We start from the raw sequence: 27,569 nt of genomic DNA, 5'->3' as shown, positions 1-27,569 counted from the left end.
CAAAAGTTCCACCTGGCCCCACCCACTTTCTAGAAACATTTGGTGGACAATAGGAAGGGTGTCAGCAGACGCTGTGGCGCCCACAGGCACCCACATTGGGAACTTCTGCCCTGTGAGTGCAGAGTCTGCACAGTATCCTAGCCTGAGGGTCTTTGAAATTACAGGCCTGCTCATTGTACATTACCTTCTTAGCTAGGTGTGTGAAGGCAGGTGAGGGCCTTGTTTTGTGAGGTTTTCCTGGAAGATTTGAATTCCTGTTCCATGCCAGACTTGAGTGAAAGCTCCATTCGGGCTCCGCCTCTGGACTTGAAAGATTAATGAGAGATCGTTTTCACGACACGTCACCCAACAGGTTGTGAGCAGTTTGTTATAAAACTTCTCCCTCCCTCAGAGTGGAACTGCATATTTTTTTAATGGAAATACAGTGTCACTTTAATTATTGATGGCCAGAAATATAAGTCCACCGTGTGTCCCTAGATACCTAAATTGTTTCAAATGGGGTTTTTCCATGCCTCTCCTCGCTGGGTCGGGTTGCATTTTTGCTTATAAATGTTGCATAAAGGAGTGCGTTGCGGCAGAGGTGGCAGCCAACCAACAGTTAACATAATAAGGCAGCCGGCAGAAACAGGCTTGCAAAACCGCCTCTTCACCTGAAGGGAATCTTTCCAGCCTAGCAGTTGTCATTAGCCACAAATGAGTTCTGTGCTCTTTTTGGTACCTTATGACAATTATGAACCTTTGCTTGAGGGGCCAGTGCTTTGTATTGGAGATGTGACTAGTTGCTAGCTTTTCATTCTGTTCTGTCAGGTGGACATCCTGGCTGTGCTAGGACAGCCACTGGGCTCAAAGAGCATTTTATTTTTGGCTGCCAAGTTGCAGCTGAATTATGATGACCCCTGGTGGGACTTTCAAGGCAAGAGATGTCCAAAACTGGTTCACCATTGCCTTGCCTCTATATCAGGGGTGGCCAGACTGTGGCTTAGGAGCCACATGTGGCTCTTTCACACATATTGTATGGCTCTTGAAGCCCCCATCACCCCATCAACTGGCTTGGAGAAGGCATTTGTCTCTTTAAATTGCTTCTCCAAGCCAAGCCAGCTGGTGGCTTGGAGAACACATTTAAAGTTAGAATTGCTTTCTTTCCATCTCTCCCTCCCCAAAATCTATTATACTCGGTCTTTCATCAATCACGGGTTAGTGGGCGGGGGGGAGGGGTGGTGCTATTCATACGGGAGGATTACTCCTTCCGGGCTCTCCCGGCCCCAACGATCAATGGCATTGAATGTGCCGGCCTGGCGTGGGATGTCGGAGAGGGGTTGGCGATCTGGCTGGTGTACCGTCCGCCTAACGCACCAGCCAGCGCCTTACCATCCCTGGTGGAGGCGGTGTTGGGCTGGGCATTGGAGCACCCGAGGCTTGTGGTCCTGGGTGACTTCAATGTCCATGCCGATGACGCGGCCTCCAGTCGGGCAATGGACCTAGTGTCTTCCATGGCGACACTGGGACTCTCTCAATTTATTACGACTCCTACGCACCAGGTGGGACACACATTAGACCTGGTCTTTGCGTCCGGGATCCGGGTGAGCGATATCGCAATGGAGGCGGTGCCATGGTCGGATCACCTAGCCCTCAAGGCCCGTTTGGAGGCATCACTCCAACCCTGTAAGGGCGGAGAGCCTATTTTGGCTCGCCCGCGGAGCCTGATGGACCCGGAACGGTTCCAGATGGCTCTTCGGGACCCCTGGCTCCCTGGCGATTCCCTTGATGCCCTAGTTGATGCCTGGCAAGATCGGCTAACTGGGGCAATCAACGAGATCGCACCTCGACGTCCTCTGCGCCCTCGTTCGAAGCTGGCTCCATGGTACACCTTGGAGTTACACCAGCTGAAACAAGGACTCAGACGACTAGAGAGGCAGTGGCGGCGCACTCGTGGCGAAGTGGCGAGAACATCTTATAGAACGCTTATGAGGTCTTATGAGATAACACTCAAGGCCACGAAGAAAGATTACTTCGCGGCCAGGATTGCGTCTGCAAATTCGCGCCCGGCACAATTGTTCAAAACAATTAGAGATTTAACTACACTGCCCCAGGGCAGGCCAAATGTTAAAGAATTGGAAATAGGCTGTGAGGCTTTTGCAAAATTTTTTGCAGACAAAATCATGTCGCTCCGCCAAGACCTGCCCATCACATTGGATACAGTACATGAACTGGAGGCTCCGTGCCTGTCTTCAGGTTTAGTCCTGGATCATTTTGACCCGCTCAGCCTGGAGGAAGTCGACGGAATTCTCATTTCTGCACGCCCAACAACTTGTGATTTAGACCCATGCCCCTCCTGGCTAATTAAATCTTGCCTGAGGGAGCTTAGATGTCCTTTACGGAACATCATAAATAGATCCCTCTTGTAGGGGCATTTCCCAACGCCCTTAAAAGAGGCCTTGGTTCGCCCCCTCTTGAAAAAAAGTACAGCAGATCCGGCCGAATTGGCAAATTACCGGCCGGTCTCGAATTTACCGTTTTTAGGTAAAATCATAGAGAGGGCAATGGCGTTGCAGTTACAGGGTTTTCTGGATGACGCTTCCATCTTAGACCCTTGCCAGTCCGGCTTTCGCCCGGGTCATGGGATGGAGACAGTGCTGGTCGCCTTGGTGGATGACCTCCAGCGGCATCTGGATCGGGACGGTGTGGCGGTGCTGATGCTGTTAGACCTGTCGGCCGCGTTTGACACAGTCGACCATCGGCTACTGACCCGCCGCCTCGCCGATGTTGGGGTTAGGAGGTTGGCCTTACAATGGCTTTCCTCCTTCCTTGAGGATCGGGGACAAAGGGTGGCAATCGGGGGAGAGCTCTCCCAGAGGCACACACTACATTGCGGGGTGCCTCAGGGAGCAGTTCTCTCGCCGATGCTATTTAAAATCTATATGCGCCCCCTTGCCCAGATTGCCAGGAGGTACGGGCTTGGGTGTCACCAGTATGCAGATGACACCCAGCTTTATCTGCTAATGGAAGGCCGACTTGACTGCGCCCCAAAGAACTTGGACCCGGCACTGCAGGCTGTGGCAACTTGGTTAAGGCTGAGCGGGCTGAAATTGAATCCGGCGAAGACAGAGATCCTTTGCCTAGGTCGGGGCGCTCTAGGAGGGGAAATATCTCTTCCGGTCTTTGACGGGACACCGCTGAAAGCGGCGCACCGGGTTAGAAGCCTGGGAGTTCTACTGGAGCCTTCATTATCAATGGAGGCCCAGATAGCAGCCGCTGCCAAGTCAGCCTTTTTTCATCTGAGGCGGGCAAGGCAGTTGGCCCCCTTCCTGGAGCGTCGGGACCTGGCAACAGTGATCCACGCAACGGTCACCTCGAGACTGGATTACTGTAATGCCCTCTACATGGGGCTGCCTTTGTGCCGAACCCGGAAGCTGCAACTAGTGCAGAACGCGGCTGCCAGACTGTTGCTGGGGCTCCCAAAGCGGGAGCACATACAGCCGGGGCTGCGTGAACTGCACTGGCTGCCAGTTGTATACCGGATTCGCTACAAAGTGCTGGTTATTACCTTTAAAGCCCTATATGGCCGAGGACCTGCCTACCTTAGGGACCGCCTCTCCCCGTACGAACCCCAGAGAGCACTGAGGTCAGCAGGGAAGAACCTGCTGACTATCCCCGGGCCAAAGGAGGTAAGACTCCAAAGTACCCGCACTCGGGCCTTCTCAGTTTTGGCCCCACAGCTGTGGAATCAGCTCCCAGAGGAAATGTGGGCCCTGCGGGACATTGAACAATTCCGCAGGGCCTGCAAAACCACTCTGTTCCAAATGGCCTTCACCAGCTGATACGACTAAATTGCCAACTAAACTTACTGATGGAATAGCACTAAATGTATTAATGTTTTTAGAATTTTATGGATTTAATTAACTGTTTCTAAATGTTATTTATTATACAATGTATGTATCGAATTTTATGCTGTTAGCTGCCCTGAGCCGCTTGGTCGGGGAGGGTGGGATACAAATAAAATGTATCTTATCTATCTATCTATCTATCTATCTATCTATCTATCTATCTATCTATCTATCTATCTATCTATCTATCTATCTATCTATCTATCTATCTATCTATCTATCTATCTGCCTTCCTTCCTTCCTTCCTTCCTTCCTTCCTTCCTTCCTTCCTTCCTTCCTTCCTTCCTTCCTTCCTTCCTTCCTTCCTTCCTTCCTTCCTATTTGTAGCCCACCCTTTTCTCGCAAAGCAGGCTCAAGGTTGGTTCCATCAGAAAATCATACAATCAACAAAAACAAATTAAATTTGTTATAAAACAGCTAAAAATGCAGTCTAGACCTAAAACTCAACTGTTCATGTTTTTCAGCTCTCAAACATCTGATGTGCATGTTTTGCAGCTCTCAAACATCTGTCGTTTATTCTATATGGCTCTTGCATTAAGCAAGCTTGGCCACTCCTGCTCTAATATCATTACCCTGGTATTAATTTGCGATCCCCCATCCAAATACTAACCAAGGCTGACCCTGTTTAGGTTCCAATCAGTGTTCCCTCTAAACTGTGGAGTCTTCTGAGCAAAAATTCTGCTTCGTAAACTACTGGCATTAAAATTGTGAGCAAGTGATTTGGCTACTGCATAAATTATTTTGCTCTAGGACCATCTTTCCTGAGTTAAGACAAATATGTGTGAGTCGGAGACTAAAAAACTGTGAGCTAGCTCATACTAACTCCACTTGGAGGGAACACTGGTTTCCATATCTGATGAGATCAGGCTATCCTGGGTATCTAAATCATGGCTCAAAGACCATAGGGGCTTCTAAAAACCATACACAGAAGCACTGCACCCTCTAAGCTGTGAGCAAAAATTCTATTTTGTGAGCTATTGGCATTAAAGTTGTGAGTGAGCAGTTTGGCTACTGCATAAATTAGTTTGCTTGGGGGCCACCCTTCCTGAACTGAGACAAAAATGTGTGAGCCAGAATCTGAAAAACTCTGAGCTAACTCAGCTTAGAGGGGATGCTGCACAGAAGGAAGAGAAAGGCTCATACTTTAATGGGGTGGGGTGCATTTCAGTAGGTGGAGATAAAGCCTCAAATCTAGCACAAATTTTGTCTTTATGAGTGAGCATTTTGTATGTGGAAGAAGGGAGCAGCTTAACATGTTTTCTTTCCTTGCCCATTAAAGTACAGTCTGGGTAGACTTGAGCAAATTCTGAGTGGCTTCATAGCATGGACTCCTGGTTTGCTAGCTCAGCTGCTGGTCTGAAACCACCCTTCATGGTCCTCACTGCTGTTTCCAGGCCCTAGAAGTGTTGCCCATGGCCGAGCTTCCATAATGCACTGCTCTTCAAGTATTTGAAGGGCTGTCACATAGAGGATGATGTGGAGTTGTTTTCTGTTGCCCCAGAAGGTCAGGTCAGAACAGCAGGTTGAAATTAAATCAAAAAGAGTTTTAGCTAAACATTAGGAAGAACTTCCTGATGGAGCGGTTCCTCAGTGGAACAGGCTTCCTTGGGAGGTGGCGGGCTGTCCTCCTTTGGAGGTTTTTAAACAGGCTGGATGGCCATCTGATGGCAACACTGATTCTGTGATATTAGGTGGATTGTGGGAAGGAGAGAAGGAGGGGTTGCATGAGATGTTTTAAGGATTTTATTGTGATTTTATTGTAATGATTTAATTCCATGTTATTTTAACTGTTGTTAGCTGCCCTGAGCCTGTCAGGGGAGGGTGGGATATAAAAAAATAAATACATACACTTCTTGCTTTCTCCATGTGATCAACTGGCATTTGGCACTTCCGTTGCTAGCCCTGAATCCACTTTTTCTTTGGTATGCGAGAGCTGCCTCTTAATGATGTGACAATCTCATCATTTGAAAATGCTATCGGGAAAGACTGAGGTCCCAAAACTCACTGCGGTTGCTTTTTCCACATCCCTGGCTTGCATCAGTGGTGACCCGCAGCAAGGAGCCAAGTGTCATCTCACTTCTGCTGCCTGCAACGTTTAAAGAATGCTGAAGTGCTGTTGTTTTTTTCGAGAACGGTTTGCGTCACAGAGAGCTGAGTCCAGTCATTTCGTATCTTTGCTGACAGCGGATTTCTTGGCCCTTTCTGTAGCTCCTACAGCAGCCCTCAAGTAGGCAGGGAAGGAGTTTTGCAGAACAAGGCAAAACTGTGAGAGAACCTATGCGGAGACTGAAGATTAGCTGTGCTCCTCAGCTGTCACTTTCCAGATTTAGGGATAGCTCTCATCCTTGTTCTGGAGATGTGAAGGAGAGGGAAAATCCAGACGTATTGGACGAAGGAGGGGGTCCCTCCTCTAACTTGCAGGTTTTAAAAAGAATACCTCTTATATACAGGGGTGTTGAACTCATGAGGGCCAGATCTGATAGAAATGAGACCTGGTTGGGCCAGGCCATGTCAGGTTGGGCCAGGCCATGTTTATACCTGTTTAAGATTAGGTAGCAGGGATATACATTTATAAACACAATTAAATACTTCAAAAATTTTTTAAAAAAATGCTTAAAACATTAGCACTCATTGGTCTTAAAGGTGCTTTCTTTGTATCTCTCTCATGGGATCCAGGGAACTGGGCAAAGGAAGCCCTAGCTCTTTCCTTCCTTCCCCAGGGGACTGTGGGGAGGAGAGGAACCTCAGACAATAGAAGGAAGAGAGAGTTGGCTCAGGAGCTCTGCTGTGTGATTGAGAGACCTTGGGAAAACAAGCTCTGCCTTCCTTCCTCCCTTCCTCCCCAATGGAGGAGGCTCAGCCATTGGAGAAAATAGAGGTTTTGCTCTGTAGCTCCTGTGCAATTGGGCAAGCCTTGCAAAGCAAGCTGTTATGCAGAAGGAAGCAAGAGAGAAGGAGAAGGAAGCAGATGACAGCCAGTCGCTCAGGGGCCTGATATTCGACCCCCAAACTGCATGGTTGACACCCGTCATAAAATGAAGCCAAAGATGGAAGAAAGGTGCACTGCCTATGTAGGATTATATAGGATTGTCCCCACTTCAGAAAGTGTGTGTGTGTTTCTGTGTCTATGTCCTGCAGTCAATGGATAATTTGTGTTTGCTTGCACAAATCATAGGACCAATTTGGTTTGTCAAGAATTGTACTGCCATGGAGCTATCAAATCTCCTAGCCAGTTTGGTGTAGTGGTTAAGTGCCCAAACTCTTATCTGGGAGAACCGGGTTTGATCCCCCACTCCTTCACTTGCAGCTGCTGAAATGGCCTTGGGTCAGCCATAGCTCTTGCAGAAGTTGTCCTTGAAAGGGCAGCTGCCGTGAGAGCCCTCTCAGCCCCACCCACCTCACAGGGTGTCTGTTGTGGGGGGAGAAGATAAAGGAGATTGTAAGCCACTTTGAGAATCTGATTCAGAGAGAAGGGCAGGGTATAAATCTGCAATTCTTCTTATTCTTCTATTTGAGTTTGGAGCTGCACATAGCGTGAATATGTGGGACTAGGGAGAGCAGTTTTGTCCCACCCTGGAACCAGGCAGCTAGGGTGGCATTGCTTCAGATCTCACGGCAGGAACCCAGGATACTTCCTTGGCATCTTCTTGGCATGCTTTAAAATGAGTGTGTGCATGCATGTGGGCACAGTCATCTACCTGTGGCTGCTGGAAACGACAAGACAGTGGAGAAGGAAGGGTGTGTCACTGTTAGAGAATAAAAGAGAGAAAGAATCCCTGCACCCAAATGTGGTATGGTACCCCCTGTAATAAGATCCTGCTCCTTTGTTGTGGCTTCACAAAGGTGTAATCTCCTTTCTCCCTCTGAGGAGGACATCTTGTTTGGGGTGTTTCCCACCATTCAATCAGGGAGGCAGGGCAAACGTCTTACTTCCTGTCTTCTGTGGGGGGTGGGGAACCCTGCCCCATCCTTGAGCTTGAGTACTTGATCTCATGTCAGTTTTCCTACAAGTTTACAATACATGTGTGATTTTGGTCCAGAATCACTACAGATAATTCCACTCATTTTTTGCCCACTTTTAGATCCACCTGACCTGAGATAGGGGAGAGTTGGGTTGTCCAGCATGTTTCTGTTGCGTTTCTGATGCAATTTCACTTCCTGTTGTCATGAGTTAATTAAATGTGTGTATATGCATGCTGATGTTTAGCCAGTGAGTAGGTAGAGCCAATGAGAATGTGTGCATGTACTTCCCGCCAAGGCTAGGTGTCAATATGCATAGTGACCATTGAGGGAGAGCCCTAATAGGCTAATCCATATATTTGGGTGGTGGACTAAGGGAAACCATTTGGTCAGTTTTATTGTCCTTTGTGTAAAGCCCTTAGATCTCCATGCAGTTGAAGTTAGGACTTGAGAGAGTAGAGATGTAGCCGAGAAGCTAGACAGGATATTAAATCCTTCTTTGTTTTCTAGAAATCCCAGTCATACCTTTTCCTCATGAGTAAAGTAAACTACCTTGATTCTTAAGCTAAACCGTGTGCCTGGCTGTGTTATTCGTGGCTATCTCCATGTTACTCTCTGTTAAAGGTATATTTAAATCCCAACAGTTTCATTGCCAATCCAGCCTTGTTTTGTAGTTTCTCAGTACACTGGTGGAGCCCTTTAGGCCAGGGGATTCTGACTGCAGCATTAGCTTGAAAAAAAAATTGGGGGGGGGGGGGGGGATGAGGTTTCCTTTGGCCCAAATATCTCTATGGGGCAGCTCATGAAAATAGCAGAGCAAATTTGTGAACAAACAAATGAGTCTTAAGATTTGGAGGTACCTGAAGTGTTGGATTTTACAAGGTCATTATGCTTAAAGCCAGCTTTGAAAACATTTTATTTTAATGCAAATGTGTCTGTGAATAAAAAGTTGTTCGAAACAGTTCTTTGGAGACGTATAGAAAGGGGCAATATTGAGGACCCTCTGCTGGTGCTTTCCCTTTTCTTGTTTTCCTTTGTTTTGTCTCTTTCTCACTCCTGCCTTCTGCTGATAGAATTTTTCTCTTTTGTTCTGTGTAGGGAGATATGAATGGTTATCTTTCAAATATTCAGTTAGCACTTGCATGGGGGAGGAAAAAGTGGAGGATGGTGATTGAAATCCACAGTCCCCATCTCCTGAATCTTCATCAACTTCACCTCTCCTGTAGCTTCTTGAAATCTGTGCCTATTAGAACATCATAGACAGGACGGCCAAACCCCCTCCAGCCTCCTGTAATAAGAGCTCTGCATTCAACAAGGTCTAGGGCAGCGGTGTCGAACTCATTTGTTATAAGGGCCGGATCTGACATAAATGAGATTTTGAGGGGCTAAGTCATGTTGGGTTGGGCCATGTGTGTACCTATTTAAGATTAGGTAGCAGAGATATAAATTTTATAAAGAACACAGACAAACACAAATATATTTTTTTAAAAACTTAAAACATGCTTAGCGAGCCAATTTGGTGTAGTGCGTGGACTCTTATCTGGGAGAACCGGGTTTGATTCCCCACTCCTCCACTTGCACCTGCTGGAATGGCCTTGGGTTAGCCATAGCTCTGGCAGAGGTTGTCCTTGAAAGGGCAGCTGCTGTGAGAGCCCTCTCAGCCCCACCCACCTCAAGGGGTGTCTGTTGTGGGGGGAGAAGATACGGGAGATTGTAAGCTACTCTGAGTCTCAGATTCAGAGAGAAGGGCGCGGGGTATAAATCTGCAGTCGTCATTTTAAAACATCAGCACTCATTGGTCTTAAGGATGCTTTCTTTGTATTTCTCCCATAGGATTCAGGGAACTGGGCAAAGGAAGCTCTGGCTCTTTCCTTCCTTCCCTAGGGGCGGGAGGAGCCTCAGCCAATGGAGAAAATAGAGGTTTTGCTCTGTAGCTCCTGAGCAATTGAGCAAGCCTTGCAAAGCAAGCTGTTATACAGAAGGAAGCAAGATATAAAGAGAAGGAAGCAGATGACAGCCAGTCGCTCAGGGGCCTGACAGGAGCCCCCCGGGGGCCTGATTCAGCCCCCGAACTGCATGTTTGATATCCCTGGTCTGGGGTTGCCAGCTCCAGGTTGGAAAATTCCCAGAGATTCGGGGGGTAGAACTTGGAGAGTGCAGGGTAGGGTCCTCTGCAGGGTATAGTACAGGGGTGGAAGGAAGGAAGGAAGGAAGGAAGGAAGGAAGGAAGGAAGGAAGGAAGGAAGGAAGATGGATGGATGGATGGATGTGGAAAGAAAGCAACTTTAACTTTAAATGCATACTCCAAGCTGCTGGCTGGCTTGGCTTGGAGAAGTGATTCAAAGAGAGAAATGCCTTTTCCAAGTCGGCTAACGGGGTGGTGGGGGCTTCAAGAGCCACATAATATGTGTGAAAGAGCCACATGTGGCTCCCGAGCTGCAGTTTGGCCACCCCTGATATAGTACCATTCAGCTCACCTTTCAAAACAACCATTTTCTTCAGGGGAACTGATCTCTGTAATCTGGGTATTAGTTGTAATTCCAGGAGAACTGCATTCCCCACCAGGAAGGAGGCTGGCAATTCTAACAAAATCTGAAATTAGCAATAGTGAGTTACTTTTGTGGAAGATTGAAACTGCAAAGCCTGAAAGGGGAAGGGATGGAGAACATGGATATGTTAAATTGTTTCCGTATGCTTTTTATTGATTGACATGTTTGTATGACTACTTGAATAATATTACAGGGTTTTTTCCAAAAAATAAAGAAGCTAGCGGGTGCTTGGTGTTGTGAAGTTTCACAGGTGCTAGTTATCGCCTTCATATTATTGACGCAGGCTTGTATAAGTGGCAGATGAGAGTTCTGCAGAAGATAAACCAAGTCAACAAGGTGAAAACCAAAGGCACGGGTTACTTTGGCCCAGAATATATTTATTTTCCTTTTATCGCTGAGTACAATAAATCTCTGACGGAGACACCGGAGATGCAAAAACCACATCCTGGTAGCTGGGGGGCAAACAGGAATAAAATGAATAATTTGAACAAAGCTTGAATGCTAAGCAAGCTCTGCAGCAGCAAATAGGAGATGATTATAATTTTGTACCAATAGAGCCGCACATAATCCTTATTTCAATATGGGAAGCACAGTCAGGTTTGCGAACAGATTCCAGTTTTGCAGCTTCCCGTTTGTGACTTGTCTTTGAATATTTTTGGTTGTAAATCCAGGGTCACCAAAGTGAAGGAGAATGCATGTCATCTTGAAGTTGCTCTCCCCGCAACGCAGACATTTGGTTATGTTTGTCCCTGTTGTTTAATATAGACATTGACTGCATTGGTTCTCTTGAGCAAAGATTCCTGTTTTTCCAACATGTGCTGATAAAAGGCCTTGCTAGTTATAGCAACCGCTGTAGACCAGCAGGCAAAGATTACCTGGTTTACGAACCTGAAATAAAAACATGATTTAGCTTCCTCCTTCCCTGTGGTTTCTGCACTAGCCTGGCTGGCTGTCTCTTAGGCACCAAATCTTCATTGTCTGTCTGTCCTCGTCTTGTAATTCTGAACACACCATGGTCCTTCCCAGCCTTAGGCCTTGTGTAAAGCTTTTACCAGCCCATCTTTCTCCCCAGTTCTCTGTTTCCAATAAGCCTTTATTACTCACCAGGCTAGTATTCTGTCTCTTTGATTCCTGATTCTAGCCCTAGAATCCCTCATGACCTGGGAACAGTATTCACTTCACTCCTTTGCATATTAGGTTGCATCCTGATGTAGCCAATCCTCCTGGAGCTTACAGAGCTCTTAGTACAGGGCCTACTGTAAGCTCTTGGAGGATTGGCTACATCAGGAGTGCATGGCCTAATATGCAAAGGAATTCCTGCTACAAAAAAACCCCCTGTAATGGACCAATCTTTTCAGGGGGCTCTGGATTTGTTTCTTTGGCAGTGGGTATGCAGTAAGTCCCTGGCAGCTCCAGTTTAAGAAATTTGGATATTGATAAAGAACTTTGCCTGCCTGTGATCGAGTATAGCTGCTGCCGTTCAGACAATACTGTGCTAGACGGACCAATGAGGTTACTCAGTATGAGGTAGTCTTGTTTTCATATGTTCAAGTCCATGTCCTTCAGCCTTTGTTTTCCTGTCTGGCTATCCCAGTTCTATCCTGCCCTTTCTCTAAAGAGCTCAGTCTGACGTACACAGTTCTTTTCTCAAGCTGTCCTCAGAACAACCCTGTAAAGTAGATTACACTGAGCATATGGCAGGCCCAAAATCATCCAGTCAGCTTCACGAGAGTGGGGATTTCAGCCAGAATCTCCCAGCTTTCTGTCTCCTCCCCCAATACCTCCTCTCAGATCCAGATGTTATGTAACATTCATGACCGTTTTAATATTGCTGAAATGGCTCGCTAAGTAGAGCACGTATTCTGCATTCCCTAAGGTTCTGGTGCAATTTCCAACCCCTCTAGTTGGCATACCCCCAGTAATAGCTTTTGACCCTCCTCCCCAGTCCTGGTGTAGTTTATGTGTTTTTATTTTAAAATGTTGTGATTTTAAGTGTTGTTTTTAATTGTTCAAATGTTTCAGTGGTTTTAAATGCACCACCTTGGGGACCCGGATGGACCAAAAGGCCACATAAAAATGTTTAAAATAAAATAGTGAGCCAGGCTGGGAAGAATACTTGAGATCTAGAACAACCGCTGCCAGAGAGAAAAGACAGTACTAAACAATGGTCTGATTCTCTATGTAAGAGCTTCACATGTTCTTTACCATCACATTCCTGTGCTGTTCCTTTTCCCTTCAACCACTTCTCCACCTTCAGTTTCTTTACCCTTTCCGTTGGATGTTTGAATGCTCGTAAACATTCCATAACCTCTTTTCCACTCAACCAATAGTAGGGGAGGATGGAGCTTGTAGGCTATATATGCTTTTGCTGCCTATCCATCTGTCTGTCTGACCCGCCCATCCATCCATCCATCCATCCATCCATCCATCCATCCATCCATCCATCCATGGCTTTTTTTGTAGCAGGAACTCCTTTGTATATTAGGCCACACACCCCTGATGTAGGCAGTCTTCCAAGAGCTTACAGGGCTCTTATTACAAGATCGACTGTGAGCTCTTGGAGGATTGGCTGCATCAGGGAGTGTGGCCTAATATGCAAAGGAGTTCAAGCTACAAAAAAAACCCTGCATCCATCCATCAGTGTAATGCATTATGAATGAATTTAGAAGGGATGGAGAATCTGTTCTTTCTCTTCCTTTGTGCTACAGTATAGGGGCAAATACACTTATTTCATCTCATTGAGTCCAGCTGTAGAAAGTAGGCCCTTGTGGTGGTGCTGCCATTAATTTGCTGATCTGCCAGGATTTTGATACCCTGCATTACTGTCACTGCTTACCATTAGTTGATTGATTTGCTTTTCTGTGGCTCATTGGTGCTTATTTTTAATTTTGATTTTTTTTTCTCCCCTCTCTTTTCTGTGCTGGCAGCAAACACTGGAGATGAACCTCACCAACCTGGTTAAGCGCAATAGTGAACTAGAAAACCAGATGGCTAAACTGATACAGATCTGCCAGCAAGTGGAGGTACGTGTGCCGGCTGCGATCCATCATTTGGTGGCTGAGGGTATGTCTGTGTGCAGGTACTGCATGTGGGATGGAAGCAGAAGGAAATGCCTTCGTAGGCCAATAGCTAAACGCCATGCAATGTTTCATGACAGCGTAATGCAGCATCCTTCCAAGTGAAGGTCCATTGAGAATGGATCTGTATAGTTAGATAAACCACCTGTTAGAGCATTTGGGAATTGTATCATTTCAGACTGCTGCAAAGGGCTGTACGTTACAGCACTAAACAATTTCTCCATGTTTCTAAAGCTGGCATATGAGGGAATAGGACCTTCCCTGACATACTAGAAGTTTTTAAGATACTATTTCTGCCTATTTCTACATGGTTTTAATGTATTTGGCGTCTGTTTGCAAGGTATTTGAGAGCCTGATTTCAGGCCCATAACTACAGTGAGGCCATAGGGCCCACTTGAAATTAACTGGCCCCGCCCCTTACTGCTGGTGCCACAGATTTCTCATGTGAACCGTTGCTGATTTCTCTCGCTTCCTGTTGCTTTCTTCTGCTTGCTGCTGCCACCTTCTTGTGCTTGCCTTCGCTTCTCTTCCACTGTGTGCTCTCTTTGAAGCTCATGGCAGACCAGTGCCAATCACAGACAAGCTAAGGCGGGCTGTGGCACTGTCCTCCATTCAGATGCTGCTTCTCTCTCCAGCCTGCCTGTTTCTTCCTGCCTCTTTTTATTTATTTATTTCTTAAGTTTCAAAAAGTGTTATTGAATAAACCAACTGTCAATTACAATAGTGCAGATGCATAACATTAAATGTATACAAGAAAAATCAAACAGGCTGCTTGAAGCACAATACTGCCTCTTTTTATCTAGCAAGTTTCACATGTACCCTGGGATGCTGGCTTGGCTCGCCCGCCTCCTTCCTTCCTCCTCCCTATCTGGCTGGCTCGTGCTACCCAGCTGCTCTTCCCTGAAGAGCTTGGAAGGTGCCCACACAGCAGTGCCTGGAAGCCTCCTCAGCTTGCTCTGCTAATTGGCCCTCACATCTCTCCAGCCAGCCACCCCGTGAGATTGGTTATGCTGAGAGAGGGGGACTGGCACAAGAAACAGGGTTTTGAACCCTGGGACCCTTGCCGACACTTCTAACCATTCTACTACACTGGCTCAACTTGTCTGACCCCATCTACTTTCCCCCCAGCCTCCCACCCTTTGCTGCTTTCTTGTCTCTTCTTTGTCCATTGCTTGCATTTCTACGCGCTGTGGGATGTTGCACTGTAGCAGTCATTTGCAACTGGGTTGACTTGTCCACACATGATAATGCAAATAATTGCTGTAGCATGACAGTAGCACAAAATCCAGATCTGTTGTTCCCCATAACTTTTAACCCTCTTGGACATGGGTGGTCTCTATTTTCCATTCTGCTGTGCCCTCTTCCTGTATTATTCCAACCCCTCTGCTTTCTAGCAGTTAAAGTGGACTTGTTCTGTGTAGCAGATGGTTAACTATATTAGCCTATTGACAGCAAAATACATTTTTAAAAGGAATCTTGTGGCATTTTTTAAGACTAACAGATTTATCGTGGCATAAGCTTTCGTGGACTACAGCCAACTGTGCCTCAGATTTCATTGCCTTTTTTGATCCCTCAGTTTAGTTTTAATTCCTACGCCCGTGTTTGTGTGGGCCAAATGAGGATACACCATGAAGCAGGCTTTAGTCCAAAAAACCTTTTGCTACAAAATAGCCCCTGCTATCCTTTTAGCACTCTTTCTACCCTAATCTGTGGGAATGGTACCTGCCCCTCCCCCAAGTATTCTTAAGCATATCCTGTTTAATGTACCTCCCTCCTATTCTGTGTCAACTCCTAGGAACCTGTTTTCTTTTAAGTTCTCAGGTGCTTGACCTTTTTGGTGTCAAGCCTGGACTTTGCCCTCTCCTCATGTAGTTCTGGGGTTTGTTGTTGTTCAGTCGCACAGCTGAGTCCAACTTAGGGTGGCCAGACCGTCCCGGTCTCCCGGGACTTTCCCGGTTCTGGCCCCCAATTCCCGGCTCCCGGGCTGGGTATACCGGGACCATTAAGAGGTCCCGGTTTAGCCAGCCAGAGAGCCGGGGGCCGCGCGCCCGGGCGGGGAAGGCGGCGAGTGAGGGAGGGAGCGACCCTGCGCGTGCGCAGATCGCCCTGCGCACGCGCAGGGACGCTCCCTCCCTCACTCGCCGCCTTCCCCGCCCGCGCACGGGGCCCGGCAGTGGCGGCGGAGGCCCGGGAGGGCGTCGGAAAGGCCTGCGGTGGTCGCTGGAGGCCCTCCAGTGACCACCGCGGGCCTTTCCGACGCTTCCCCGGGCTCTAAACCCCCACCCCCCGTTGTCCTCCGCCCGGGAGGGCGTCGGAAAGGCCCGCGGTGGTCACTGGAGGGCCTCCAGCGACCACCGCGGGCCTTTCCGACGCTTCCCCGGGCTCTAAACCCCCACCCCCCGTCGTCCTCCGCCCGGGAGGGCGTCGGAAAGGCCCGCGGTGGTCGCTGGAGGGCCTCCAGCGACCACCGCGGGCCTTTCCGACGCTTCCCCGGGCTCTAAACCCCCACCCCCACCCCCCGTCTAAACCCCCACCCCCCGTCCCCCGGCGCAGCGGCACGCTGAAGCAGCCTGTCGGTCACTTCCAGGTTCCTGTCCTGCATCTCGACCTGTCTTATTAGTGACAGGCTGCTTCGGCGTGCCGCTGCGCCGGCCCCCTGGGCCCCACAACGATGGGACCGATGCCACAGGGACGGGCTCGAAACACTCTATAACCCCTCAAAAGAACAGCAGTCTAGCTCGCTTCCCCTGAGCCCTGCCGCCATAAGCCTCAAGGGGGCTCATTTTGCGGCATCTCCCGGCGGGAGGGTGGCACCCGCACGGGACACATATCAAATGAAAGAGGGGGCGCAGGGCTATCAGAAACAGCCGGCGGAGGGAGTCGGGAGACCACCCCACTGGGGGATCCACACCCCGAAAGTGATGAAGGTGGCGCAGATAGAGCCAACAGAGCAAACAGGACAAAATAAATAGGCTGCATTATGCAGCACATTTGAGAAAGTGCCTTATCCCATATACTGATGAAGTATATACAGGATTTCAGAACAAAATTGTTTCCGGCAGTGATATTTGGGGGATTTTTGGGGATGTCACAGGAAGTGCTGTGAAGTCACTTCCTGTTTCCGGCAGTGGCATTTGGGGGAAATGATGTCATTGGGGGAAATGATGTCACTTCCCATTTCCGGCAGGTGACGCGGGGGAAATGATGTCACAGGAAGTGATGTCACTTCCTGTTTCCTGTGGTGGCATGCCGTCACCGGAAGTGACATCACTTCCTGTTTCCGGTGGCACGCGCGCTTTGCGCGCGCGCACCCCTACCTTCCCCCCCCCCCCCCAACGTGTCCCTGGCTGGCCTTCAGACATTATGGTCACCCTAGTCCAACTCTTCACAACCCCATGTACCACATCACGCCAGGGCCTTCTATCTTCCACTGTCTTCCTAAGTTCGCTCAAATTCATATTCATTGCATTGATAGCATTGTCTAACCATCTCCTCCTTTGCCATCCCCTTCTTCTTTTACCACCTTCTTTACCTTTTACCTTCCCAGCAATCAGGGTCTTCTCCAGTGAGTGCTCCCGTCTCATTTGGTGGCCAAAGTATTTGAGCGTCAGCTTCAGTATCTGACCTTCCAGGGAATAGTCAGGGTTGATTTCCTTTAGGATTGACTGATTTGATCTCCTTGCTTGCTGTCCAAGGGACTCTCAAGATTCTTCTCCAGCACCACAGTTCAAAAACATCTATTCTTCGGTGCTCAGCCTTCCTTATAGTCCAACTCTCACAGCCATACATTACTACTGGGAATACCGTAGCTTTGACTATGCAGACTTGTCATCAGTGTGATGTCTCTGCTTTTTATTATGCTGCCTAGGTTTGCCATAGCTTTCCTCCCAAGGAGCAGGCATCTTTAATTTCATGGCTGCAGTCACCATCTCAGGGGTGTCAAACTCATGAGGGCCGGATCTGATATAAATGAGACTTTGTTTGGCAGAGCCATGTCGGGCCAGGCTGTATGTGTACCTATTTAAGATTAGGTAAGATTAGGATACAGACAAACACAATTAAATTTAAAAAAAACAAACCAAAATCTTAAAATATGCTTAAAACATTAGCACTCGTTGGTCTTAAAAGTGCTTTCTTTTTATCTCTCCCATGGGATCCAGGGAACAGGGCAGAGGAAACTCTGGCTCTTTCCTTCCTTCCCCAGGGGACCAGGAGGGGAGGAGCCTCAGCCAATAGAAGGAATAGAAGAAGAAGATATTGGGTTTATATTCCGCCCTCCACTCCAAAGAGTCTCAGAGCGGCTCACAATCTCCTTTACCTTCCTCCCCCCCAACAGACACCCTTTGAGGTGGGTGAGGCTGGAGAGGGCTCTCACAGCAGCTGCCCTTTCAAGGACAACCTCTGCCAGAGCTATGGCTGACCCCCAAGGCCATGCTAGCAGGTGCAGGTGGAGGAGTGGGGAATCAAACCCGGTTCTCCCAGATAAGAGTCCGCACACTTAACCACTACACCAACTGGCTCAGTAGCTTGGCTCAGTAGCTCTGCTGTGCAGTTTAGAGAGCCTGGAAAAACAAGCTCTGCTTCCCCCCCAAGGAAGGAGCCTCAACTAATGGAGAAAATAGAGGCATTGCTCTGTGCAATTGAGCAAGCCTTGCAAAGCAAGCTGTGATGCAGAAGGAAGCAAGAGAGGGAGAAGGAAGCCAATTGTTCGGGGACCTGATAGGAGCCCATCAAGGGTCTGATTCGGCCTCCGGGTCGCATGTTTGACACCCCTGCTCTACAGTGATCTTGGGTCCCAAGAACGTGAAGTCAGTTCTGGGATAGTAAATGGCTTTTTTTAAGGTGTGGAATTTGGTTGCAGTTTGGGGAGGACAGCAAGAAGGAAAATAGAAATGCCTTCTTGCTTGACCCGAGCTATATTTCCCCAAGCACTGGGAAAACGTGATATGGATTGAGTTGGGCTGGGAACTCAGCTCTGGGGGTCCTTTCAGCCTCCAGGGGCTCTGGGGAGCAACCCAGCCTAGCTGAGCGTTGCTTCCAGTCTTTTGCAAGGGCCCTTCTTCCATCTTCCCAAACTGCCTTCTTTCACATCCCCAAAGGCAGAGGAAAGAATTGTCACCGGATCATAAGCTGGGTTTTCCGGAGCAGAAGCAGCTTCTGCGGGCAGGGAACTTTTTTGGCATTGCAAATGGCAGGAAAGAAAAACCAGAGGAAATAAGTTCATCTTTAAACCCACTGAGGAAAAAATGGTCTTCTCCAGCCAGGCAGCCTCCTTTGTCTGGATGATACCAATCAGGCCTCTTTTGTCTGGTTTTCCGAGGGAGCATTCTGTCCGCCACCCATCCTCCCTCAACCCTCTTATTACGACCCAGTAAAAACCAGATGCCACCAGATTAATGCTTCCCCCCGGCTATTAAACGACAAGAGCCGTGACTTCATCAACAATGCGCTCTCACCCAGCGCATCTCAAGGCAAGAAGGAACTTAATGCTTTCTTCTTTCCAAAGGCAGAACAATTAATAGTGAATTAGCCGGCTGCTTTGTTTACCCAGGCGATGCAGGGGGAGAAGCCATAGCAATTAGTTTCTTCTTAATGGGCTATTGATTTTCAGTTACTAAATTAAGAAGCAGTTCCTTGAACAAGGCAAGGTTTTTAGATATATAATAGGAATAAAGATAACTGATCTATGGCAGCAGAATCTAATTTGATAAGTGCTATTTGGTTGGGTTGGGTTACAGTTTTCCGGTGGGGGGCCCACCTCCCCCTGGGCTCATGTTCTAGCCCCCCCCCCCCCTAGCTATTTGGGGCCATGAGGAGGTGCCCTGCACATTCCTCGCACAATTTAACCCCTCTTCCATTCCCCCTCAGTCCCACTGATTCTCCTATGCAAATCTCTCCCCCAACCAAATTGGCTTGGGGGTGAGATCATTGATCATCGCAAGGGAAATATATCCCAGTAGGCAGCCATGTTGGTCTGAAGCAGTAGAACAAAGCAGTAGACAAGTGCACCTTTAAGACCAACTAAGTTTTATTTAGAATGTAACTTTCGTATGCTCTTAAGCAGACTTCATCAGACAAAATGGGAATGGCAAGCAGCAATACTTAATATAAATGGGCATTGTGGAATCGTGGGAATGTTTTTAGCGGATTAAAAGAATCACCAATAGGGATCTGTGTTTGTTAGTGTAGGACAAAACAGGGTTAAAAAAACATTGGAGAGTGCTGTCATAGGTGCGGGTGCCATAAATCTAGGTAACATTCTGGCTTCGTTAGTTTAAATAGAGGACATGGTTTCTCAAGAGATTATAATATCCATATAGTTTGCCATCAGATGGGTTGGTATATGGCATGCAATAAGACAAACAGCCAATATCCCCCACTTGAGTATGTCAATACAAAAAGACAAAAACCCCAAATATTCTGATATACTGTTCTAAAAGAGAAATAATATGTTAGCCCTTAGAAAGGGTGCATTAAAGTATAGTGGAAGGTGGTTTAGTATATGTTATGAGTCAAACAGCCCACATCCTCATTTGAGCGTGTCAATGCACACACACACAAAGACATTATTCTGATATACTGTTCTAAAAGAGAAATACATTGGAACACTGTGGATGCACAACTAAGTGAGAGTTGGTTTAGCATATGTAATGAGATAAAAAACCAATATCCCTGTTCAGTCCTGGATAGGTGTTTGTTCCAAGTTTCATTAATTTGTAATTCAGCAGTTTCACTCTCCATTCTGTTCTTGAAGTTCCTTTGCAGTAAAACAGCTACTTTGAGGTCACCCATTGAATGCTCAATGATCTTCCTGAGCATAACAGAGTTGCCAAGTCCCTCGCAGCCTCTGGTGGGGGGACTGTTTTCGTGTGCACAGAGCGTGTAGTGCAATGACATCACTCGCAAGTAATGTCATCACGCCGGCAATGTTGCGTTCCGGCCACTCTATAAGTACCCTAGAGTTTTCCCTCCCAATTTGCTAGAGCGTCTGGGGAAACCATGGAGTTTTCCCAGAAGCTCCTAGAGCGGCTGGTGCATGACATCGTTGGTGCAATGACATCGCTGCGAGTGATGTCATCGCACCAGCGACATCGAGGAAGGATCTCCCCCCCCCCACCAGCCCAATGTGGGCTGGCGGATTGGGAACCTCCCAGGTGGGGGAACCCCTGCCTGGTCCAGGAACTTGGCAGCCCTATTGCACAAGCTGCCTCAGAACTGTGAGTTGGTGCAGTACTTTCCTGCAGCAAGCAGAAACAGCTTGTAAGAGAATCTTGCTTGCCGTGGGAAAACGGCACACCAACTTGCAGCTCCATAGCAGCCTGTGCGAACATGGAGAGAAGCAGTGGGAGCAAAAGGGCTCTCCACCTGGAACAAGCCTAGTGCAAAATCGGTCTAGCTTTACTGTACCATCTTGTTCATTTTCTGTTCTGGTTGTGGGCAGAAGAAAAGTCTGCCTGTAACACACTGGCCAATTTCCAGTGTGCTGTCTGGTGCGTGAACTTTGCTGGGATTTGTGCACGGAATGCTGGTCTGTTAATCTGAGCTTGTAGAATGCTTTGTGTATTCTTAAAGGCAAGGATGCATACTCAAAACTACTCAACAGTTATGTCATAATTGTGAGGAAGATCCTCAGTGTGCACTCTTGGCTTGTAGATTTAAAATGTAACAATTGGTGGACGGCGTGCATTAATTTTGTTTTGAAATAAGTAGATCCCACAAGACTAAACAGTGTCTTTTACTGGCTTGTCAATAATATTTGTCATTTCAAAACGCAGCCATTACTGGAAAATCTTAGGTTTTAATCCTTGTCTTCAGACAAAGGCCAACTGTATGTGAATCTCCATTCTCTTCATCCTTTGTTACTCTTTTCCTCTACAATTCTTCTTTTGGTCTCCACTGTTGAAATTTCACTGGTAAAATCTGGGCAGAGACATCCCTTTCTTTTTTAAAAATTTACCTGGTGTTGTGAAGTGTTGTATTCAGTGAATGCACTGTATAAATAACACCTACTATACATAACCACCACAGAATGAAAAACAATTGGGGTAGACGGGAGAGCCAGTTTGGTGTAGTGGTTAAGTGTGCAGACTCTTATCTGGGAGAACCAGGTTTGATTCCCCACTCCTCCACTTGCACCTGCTGGAATGGCCTTGGGTCAGCCATAGCTCTGGCAGAGGTTGTCCTTGAAAGGGCAGCTGCTGTGAGAGCCCTCTCCAGCCCCACCCACCTCACAGGGTGTCTGTTGTGGGGGAGGAAGGTAAAGGAGATTGTGAGCCGCTCTGAGACTCTTCGGAGTGGAGGGCGGGATATAAATCCAATATCTTCTTCTTCTTCTTCTTCAAGTAACTTGCAGGGAAATTTCCCAATAGGACACTGCCAGTTTGGTATAGTAGTTAAAAGTGGCATACTCTAATCTGGAGTACTGGGTTTGATTCCTCACTCTTCCACATGAAGCCAGCTAGGTGATCTAGTTGAACAGCTAGAGCTGTTCTCTCAAGAGTTAGAGCTCTCTCAGCCCCACCTACCTCACCAGGTGTCTATTGTGGGGAGGAGAAGGGAAGGAGATTGTAATATGCTCTGAGACTCCAAGTGGAAGGGCAGGGTATAAATCCAGTCTCCTTCTCCTCCTCCAGTAGCTGTGCCAGAGCTTCAGGGGCCACTCAGCTCAGACCCTTCATTGGCAATCATAATTGGTGGCACTTTACCATGTGTCTTTTCCCACACTGCTGCAGTTTTCAGAAGGAAGCAGTGGGTGAGCTAATACCCCCTAATTGTACTTCTAAACTGAGTGACCCTTGCAGCGCGGGCTTATAGCACCACATGGGTGATTTTCACTTCCTAATCCACTGCTGAGCACAATCCCCTGCTTCCTCTGAGAATCTCCTAGAATGTAGCCATCTGTCCCCTGTGTTGGATTTGGTCCTTGTTTGCAGCAGTTTCATTTACATCCTTTTAGGGCTGCCAACCTTCAGGTGGTAGCTAGTGATCTCCTGGGATTGCAGTTGAGCTCCAGGTGGCAGAGCTCAGTTTACCTGGAGAAAATGGCCTCTTTGGACAGCAGACTTCCGTGACCTTATATCCCATTAAAATCTCTCTCCTCCCAAAAACCCACTGTTCTCAGGCTCCCCCTCCCACCGCCCCACAGTCTTCAGGTATTTTGCAAGCCAGATCTTACCATGTTTGTAGAGGAGGGATTTGTCTTCTTTCCTCTTCCCCCCTCCCTCACCTCATAATGGTGCGCCAAGCCCTTTGGGTAGGCTGCAAAGCTTAGTAAGGGAAATGGTTGTGACCATCAAGAGAAGCAAGAGAAGAGAGAAGTACAGTTTAAATCTTGCTAGGGGATTTATGAGTCCCTAGAGGCCGCTGAAGTGAAGACAGTTTTGTGCCACCGCACAGATGTTAAAGTTTATAAGGATATATGGAGTTACCTTGGAACAAGTCAGCTTCGTAGTCCTTTGGCAACATTCACCCAAAAAGGTACTTCAGCTTAACAGACTCTTCATTCAGTTTAACTATTGTGTTGTTTTCACCAAGGGTACTAATAGGCCCTGAAGCTGTATTCAGAAGTCACACTTAACTAAGAGAAAAAGTGCACAGAGCTTGCTTGTTACCAGGCTTACCTGCTCCTCATCTGTAGAATTGTGGTTAATTATTACCTATGATTGCCTGGGTTAGAGGACCAAACTACATGTTATGTCTTACACTAGTTTACCACAGGGATTTGCAGCAATACTGCAGCTGTGAGTCCTTGATGTACAAAAGGACTGCAGGGGCCCCAATTCAGATTAAGACCACAGTTCAGGGAGAGGAGAGGCTTCAGGGGACTTGGGGGTGTCATTGGCTCCATTGGCAGATCCACACATGTGCTGAATGTTTGCATGTGCAGCCCCCAACAGGAGAAATAATACCTCCTGAAGAAAATGATTCACCATTCATGGGGGAAGAGGAATGAGGCCCGTGTGCAGACCAGCCAAGAAGATTGATTCGGTCATGGTTCCCCACATTATGTTTAAATGCAGTGTTTGAGTCACACTGGAAACACTGGCCAGGTACCATTCAGCATGTGTCTCTGAATGTTTAGGGAAGCATTTCTTCCCTCTGCACGTTTGACTTCTCTGCATTTGTGTCCAGTCTTTCCTCCAAAAGCTCAAAGCAGCTTTTATGAGATTATCGTATTATCCCAATGAGATAGGCTAAGCCAGGGAGATAGTGGTCCAGGATCATCAGGGGTGTGTTCAAATACAAAGAATCATGTTAGGTGTGAGTCCACTTTGAAGTGTGTTGTGCACCATTTTTCTCCTAGAGCTAGCGGGGGGGGGGGGGGTTCTGTGTGTGTGGGGGGGGTTGGTATTCTGCTTTCAAGTACAGGTTGAACAGTGGTGTCTGGCCGGTCAACTCAAGGAAGGTACTGCTCCCCCCCCAAAAAAAATTATGCACAGCATTGATTGGCCAGCTTTACAGTCGTAAAGCCATTTGTTTCTCCTCTTTTGGAGCAGCTTTTAAAGTGTAAAAAAAAATAGCCTTTAAAGTATAATAATGAGGACTAACAAATGCTTGAGCAGATCACCGTGCAAAGTGCATGCAAACAAAAATGAAGCTGTCAACTTGACAGCCCTGAATGTTGGATTTATTTGCTGCATTTACTTCCTGCCTTTGGTGTATTGGTTAAGAGCATGGGCTCTGATTTGGGAGAACTGGGTTTGATTCCCCACTCCTCCAAATGCAATTCCTGGGTGATCTTGGGTCAATCACAAGTTCTCTCAGAGCTGTTCTCTCGAGCAGTTCTTGAGGAGCTCTCTCAGCCCCACCTACCTCACAGATGTCTGTTGTGAGGAGAGGAAGGGAAGCAGATTGTAAACTACTCCAAGACTGCAAATGAAGGGCAGGATATAAATCCATTTCCTCCCCCTCCTCCTCCTCCTTTCCCTTCCCATTTCCCTCCTGCTCCCCCTCCTCTGGGATCCAAAGCCAACAACATCATTCTCCTCACCTCCATTGTGTTCTCACAAAACTCTTAGGCTAAGACAGAGTGGCTGGCCCAAGGTCACCCAAAAATCTGGGTCCCAGAGTCTTGGCCCAAAACTATACCAGTTTGGCCTCTAGAAGAAGGGTAGCTTTTTATACCCCACTTTTCTCTACCATAAAGGGTCTGCAAGTGGCTTACAATCACCTTCCCTTCCTTTCCCCACAACAGGCACCTTATGAAGTAGGGAGGACTGAGAGAGCTCTGTGAGAACTGTGACTGGCCCAAGGTCACCTAGCAGGTGCATGTGAAAGAATGGGGAATCAAACACAGTTCTCCAGATTAGAGTCTGCAACTCTTAACCACCATACCACACTGTTTCTCTCTAGTGGATCTTGAAGATGTGTTCATGTCATTGTTTGGTGGGGGACAACTATGGTGCCAACTCCAGGTTGGGAAATTCTTAAGAGATTTTGAGGATGAAAACTGGAGAGGGATTGGATTTAGGGAGCGGAGAAACCTCAGCAAGGTACAATGCCCTAACGTTTACCCTGAAAAGCGGCCATTTTCTTCAGCGGTCTCTGTAATCTGGAGATCAGTTGTAATTCTGGGGTTCTCCAGGCCCCTTCTGGAATCTAGCAACCTTTGGAACAACTTCTGCAGTCAAAATTACCTGTATGTGAAAGTACAGCTGCATACTGCCTTGGTGAGCTTCGTGGATGGGCAGGGATTTGTACCTCAGCCTCCCCAGTCCACATAACAGTGTATTTTTACTCTTTTAGAGTGTCTTTTCAGGGAAGACATTGGGCAATCCAGCAGCCATGTAAACTGTGGAGCAGTTTTGAGAGAAGAGCTGAAGTGAGGAAGGCAACAGACTTCTTTAAAGAACCAGTGAGGCAGGTTGAATTAAGCCAAAGAGCACATTTCAAATAATATAATATATTAGATGTCTCGCAGCAAATTGCCTGAGGTGCAGGACCTTACAGCAGAGCAGATATTTCAACCCCAGTGTTTTTCCCCTCCACATCTGACACTGTCCCCTGTAATGCACTGTTCCTTTCCGCTTCCCTCAAGCCGCCTGTTCTGAGGTTAATCTTCCTCCTGCTGAGGCGCCATCCCACCCAGCTGCTCAGAGGCCTAGTCCGTGAACTCTTTTTTTTAAAGAGGAGGGGGAGGACCCTGCTTCTTCTTGAATTTTTGCTTATCCAGCAACTTGATCAAAAGTGAGGGAGATAAAAGAGTCTTCAAACAAGGGCTAGCAAGGCATAGACACTTTCCCTCTGATTACTGTCAATGGCTTTGCTCCATCTTTTTGAAGACCCCTTCTTTTCCTTCTGGCTGCTATGCATTTCCTTTTCTGTGTCACTTGTGGCAGATATGTGGGAGGGGTGGCAAATAAGAGTGGGGCTTAATTTACACTAGAATTTGCCAGAACTCAGCCGTCGTCAGTACCCATTTCTCAGCCCAGAACAACATCCTGGGACTGTTAAATCTCATGCTGTCAACTCCTGAAGAACATGTCCAGTGGGCTGAAAGACTCCAACTGAGGCAGCCCTTTCCCTGACCTTTCTGAGACTCCCAAAAGTCCTCCTTTAAAGATGATGCTGGCTGAAGCAAAAACACTCACCCTGTGGATACTCTGCATTCACAGTGGCTCGTTTAAACTGGGCAGGCCCAAAGTCCCACTATGAGAGGATGAATGCTTTTGCTTCACCGGTTTCAGACTTCAACAGACCAAAGACAGGGGTCCTGAGGTGAAGGCCAAAGAAGAGAGCCATCAGATCCGGAAGAGACCTCTTGAGCGAATTAAACTGTGAAAGCCCTCACTCGCCTCGGGCTACTTAAAGACTTTGTGGTCTTTCAGGTAGGGCAGAAAGAAGCTCCCAGTCATTCAGAGAGAGTTTCTACTGTTTCATTTTTTTATATTTTCCATTTAAACCTCCCCTTTGCAGAAAAGTAGTGTGTAAAATACAGTGAGGAAAATAAATCCAGATGCCTCTTAAGCATAGGCAGAGTGCCTCTTCTCTTGCTGTGGCAGCTTGCCTGCTGCGTCCACCCAGGATCAAGAGCCAGGGCTTTGCTTGATTTTGAACCTTGTTTTAAAAATGACACTCTTGGTTTAAGAAAGGGGGGAGCGCATTTTAGCACACAAGTTTTCTGAAAGAGACATTGACCTTCTTCCGCCAAACTCCCCGCATAACTCTTTTTCCAGGTCACTAGCTGCTACAGAGAGGCTTGTCAGGTCACATCTGGCCATATCGCTTCTTGGTTTTCCACAAGGAGCAACTAGGAGCTCTTTGCTTGGAAAAAGCAAGCAACCGAGAGTCAATGTTGAGTTTAAACCACAAGAGGGGTGCAATCAGCTGCTATGTAGTTTGTTTATGCCTTACTGGTTGTCTTTTAAGATCATCCAAGTGATTCCTACCTATTAAAAAAAAAATCAGTATTCAGGATGAAAGGCTGGATACTTTGGAAACAGATGGTTTGCAGAATCCACCCAAACTCCCAGGTCCCTACTTTGAGTGAGGGATTCCAGATTGCAGAACCTCCTTCCTTCCCTCCCCTTGTGGCTTTGAAATTTGACCTCCTAACTTTACCTTTTTTCATGATCAGTGTCACCTTGCCTGACTTATCCTAGTATTAATATTTGACAATAATAAGAACTGAGTGTCTTAGATCAAAGCGAAACATTTCTTCATACCCCCCTCTCCTGCGCACGTTAATTTAGCACATTGCACCATCACTGCTGTCCTTTGTAAGCTCATTAGCTCAGGAAAAAAAGCTGGTGTTATATTGCAGTGCTTTTTGCTTTGAGGTCTTGGACCCTTAATAAGCTCTCCGAAACCTGGTGGCCTGGATAAAAGAACCACTCTTTACATGACACTGGCTATTTAGCACATTTGTTAAAAATGAATAGTTTAATTTGATCTTGGGGAGCTCAGATAGGTGGATAGCTCAGATCTTGCGATGGAAGCCCCAAGCTTGTATTTGATTTTTAATTTTTTATTCAGCCTGTAATCATGTCAGTGGATATGTTTCTATCTGTTTCATGCAATTGGGAATAAGAGCTCAACAGATGCAGACTTCAAAATATTTCTTTTGTTGTTTTATTTATACCCCTTTGCCTGTCATGAAA

At 47.2% G+C, this 27,569-nt stretch overlaps 1 protein-coding gene across 1 annotated transcript in view; it reads left to right on the top strand.

The window, feature by feature from the left end:
- MID2 (midline 2) overlaps nucleotides 1-27,569 on the top strand; it is a 265,992-nt gene that overhangs the window by 176,495 nt on the left and 61,928 nt on the right. The window contains exon 3 of the mRNA XM_060249671.1: nucleotides 13,321-13,416. Coding sequence (XP_060105654.1) covers nucleotides 13,321-13,416 — 96 coding nt within the window. The remainder of the gene's footprint in view (nucleotides 1-13,320; nucleotides 13,417-27,569) is intronic.

This window comes from Heteronotia binoei, chromosome 11, assembly GCF_032191835.1.
Source record: "Heteronotia binoei isolate CCM8104 ecotype False Entrance Well chromosome 11, APGP_CSIRO_Hbin_v1, whole genome shotgun sequence".
NCBI classification, from domain to species: domain Eukaryota; kingdom Metazoa; phylum Chordata; class Lepidosauria; order Squamata; family Gekkonidae; genus Heteronotia; species Heteronotia binoei.
This window is presented reverse-complemented; position numbering and strand designations above follow the sequence as displayed.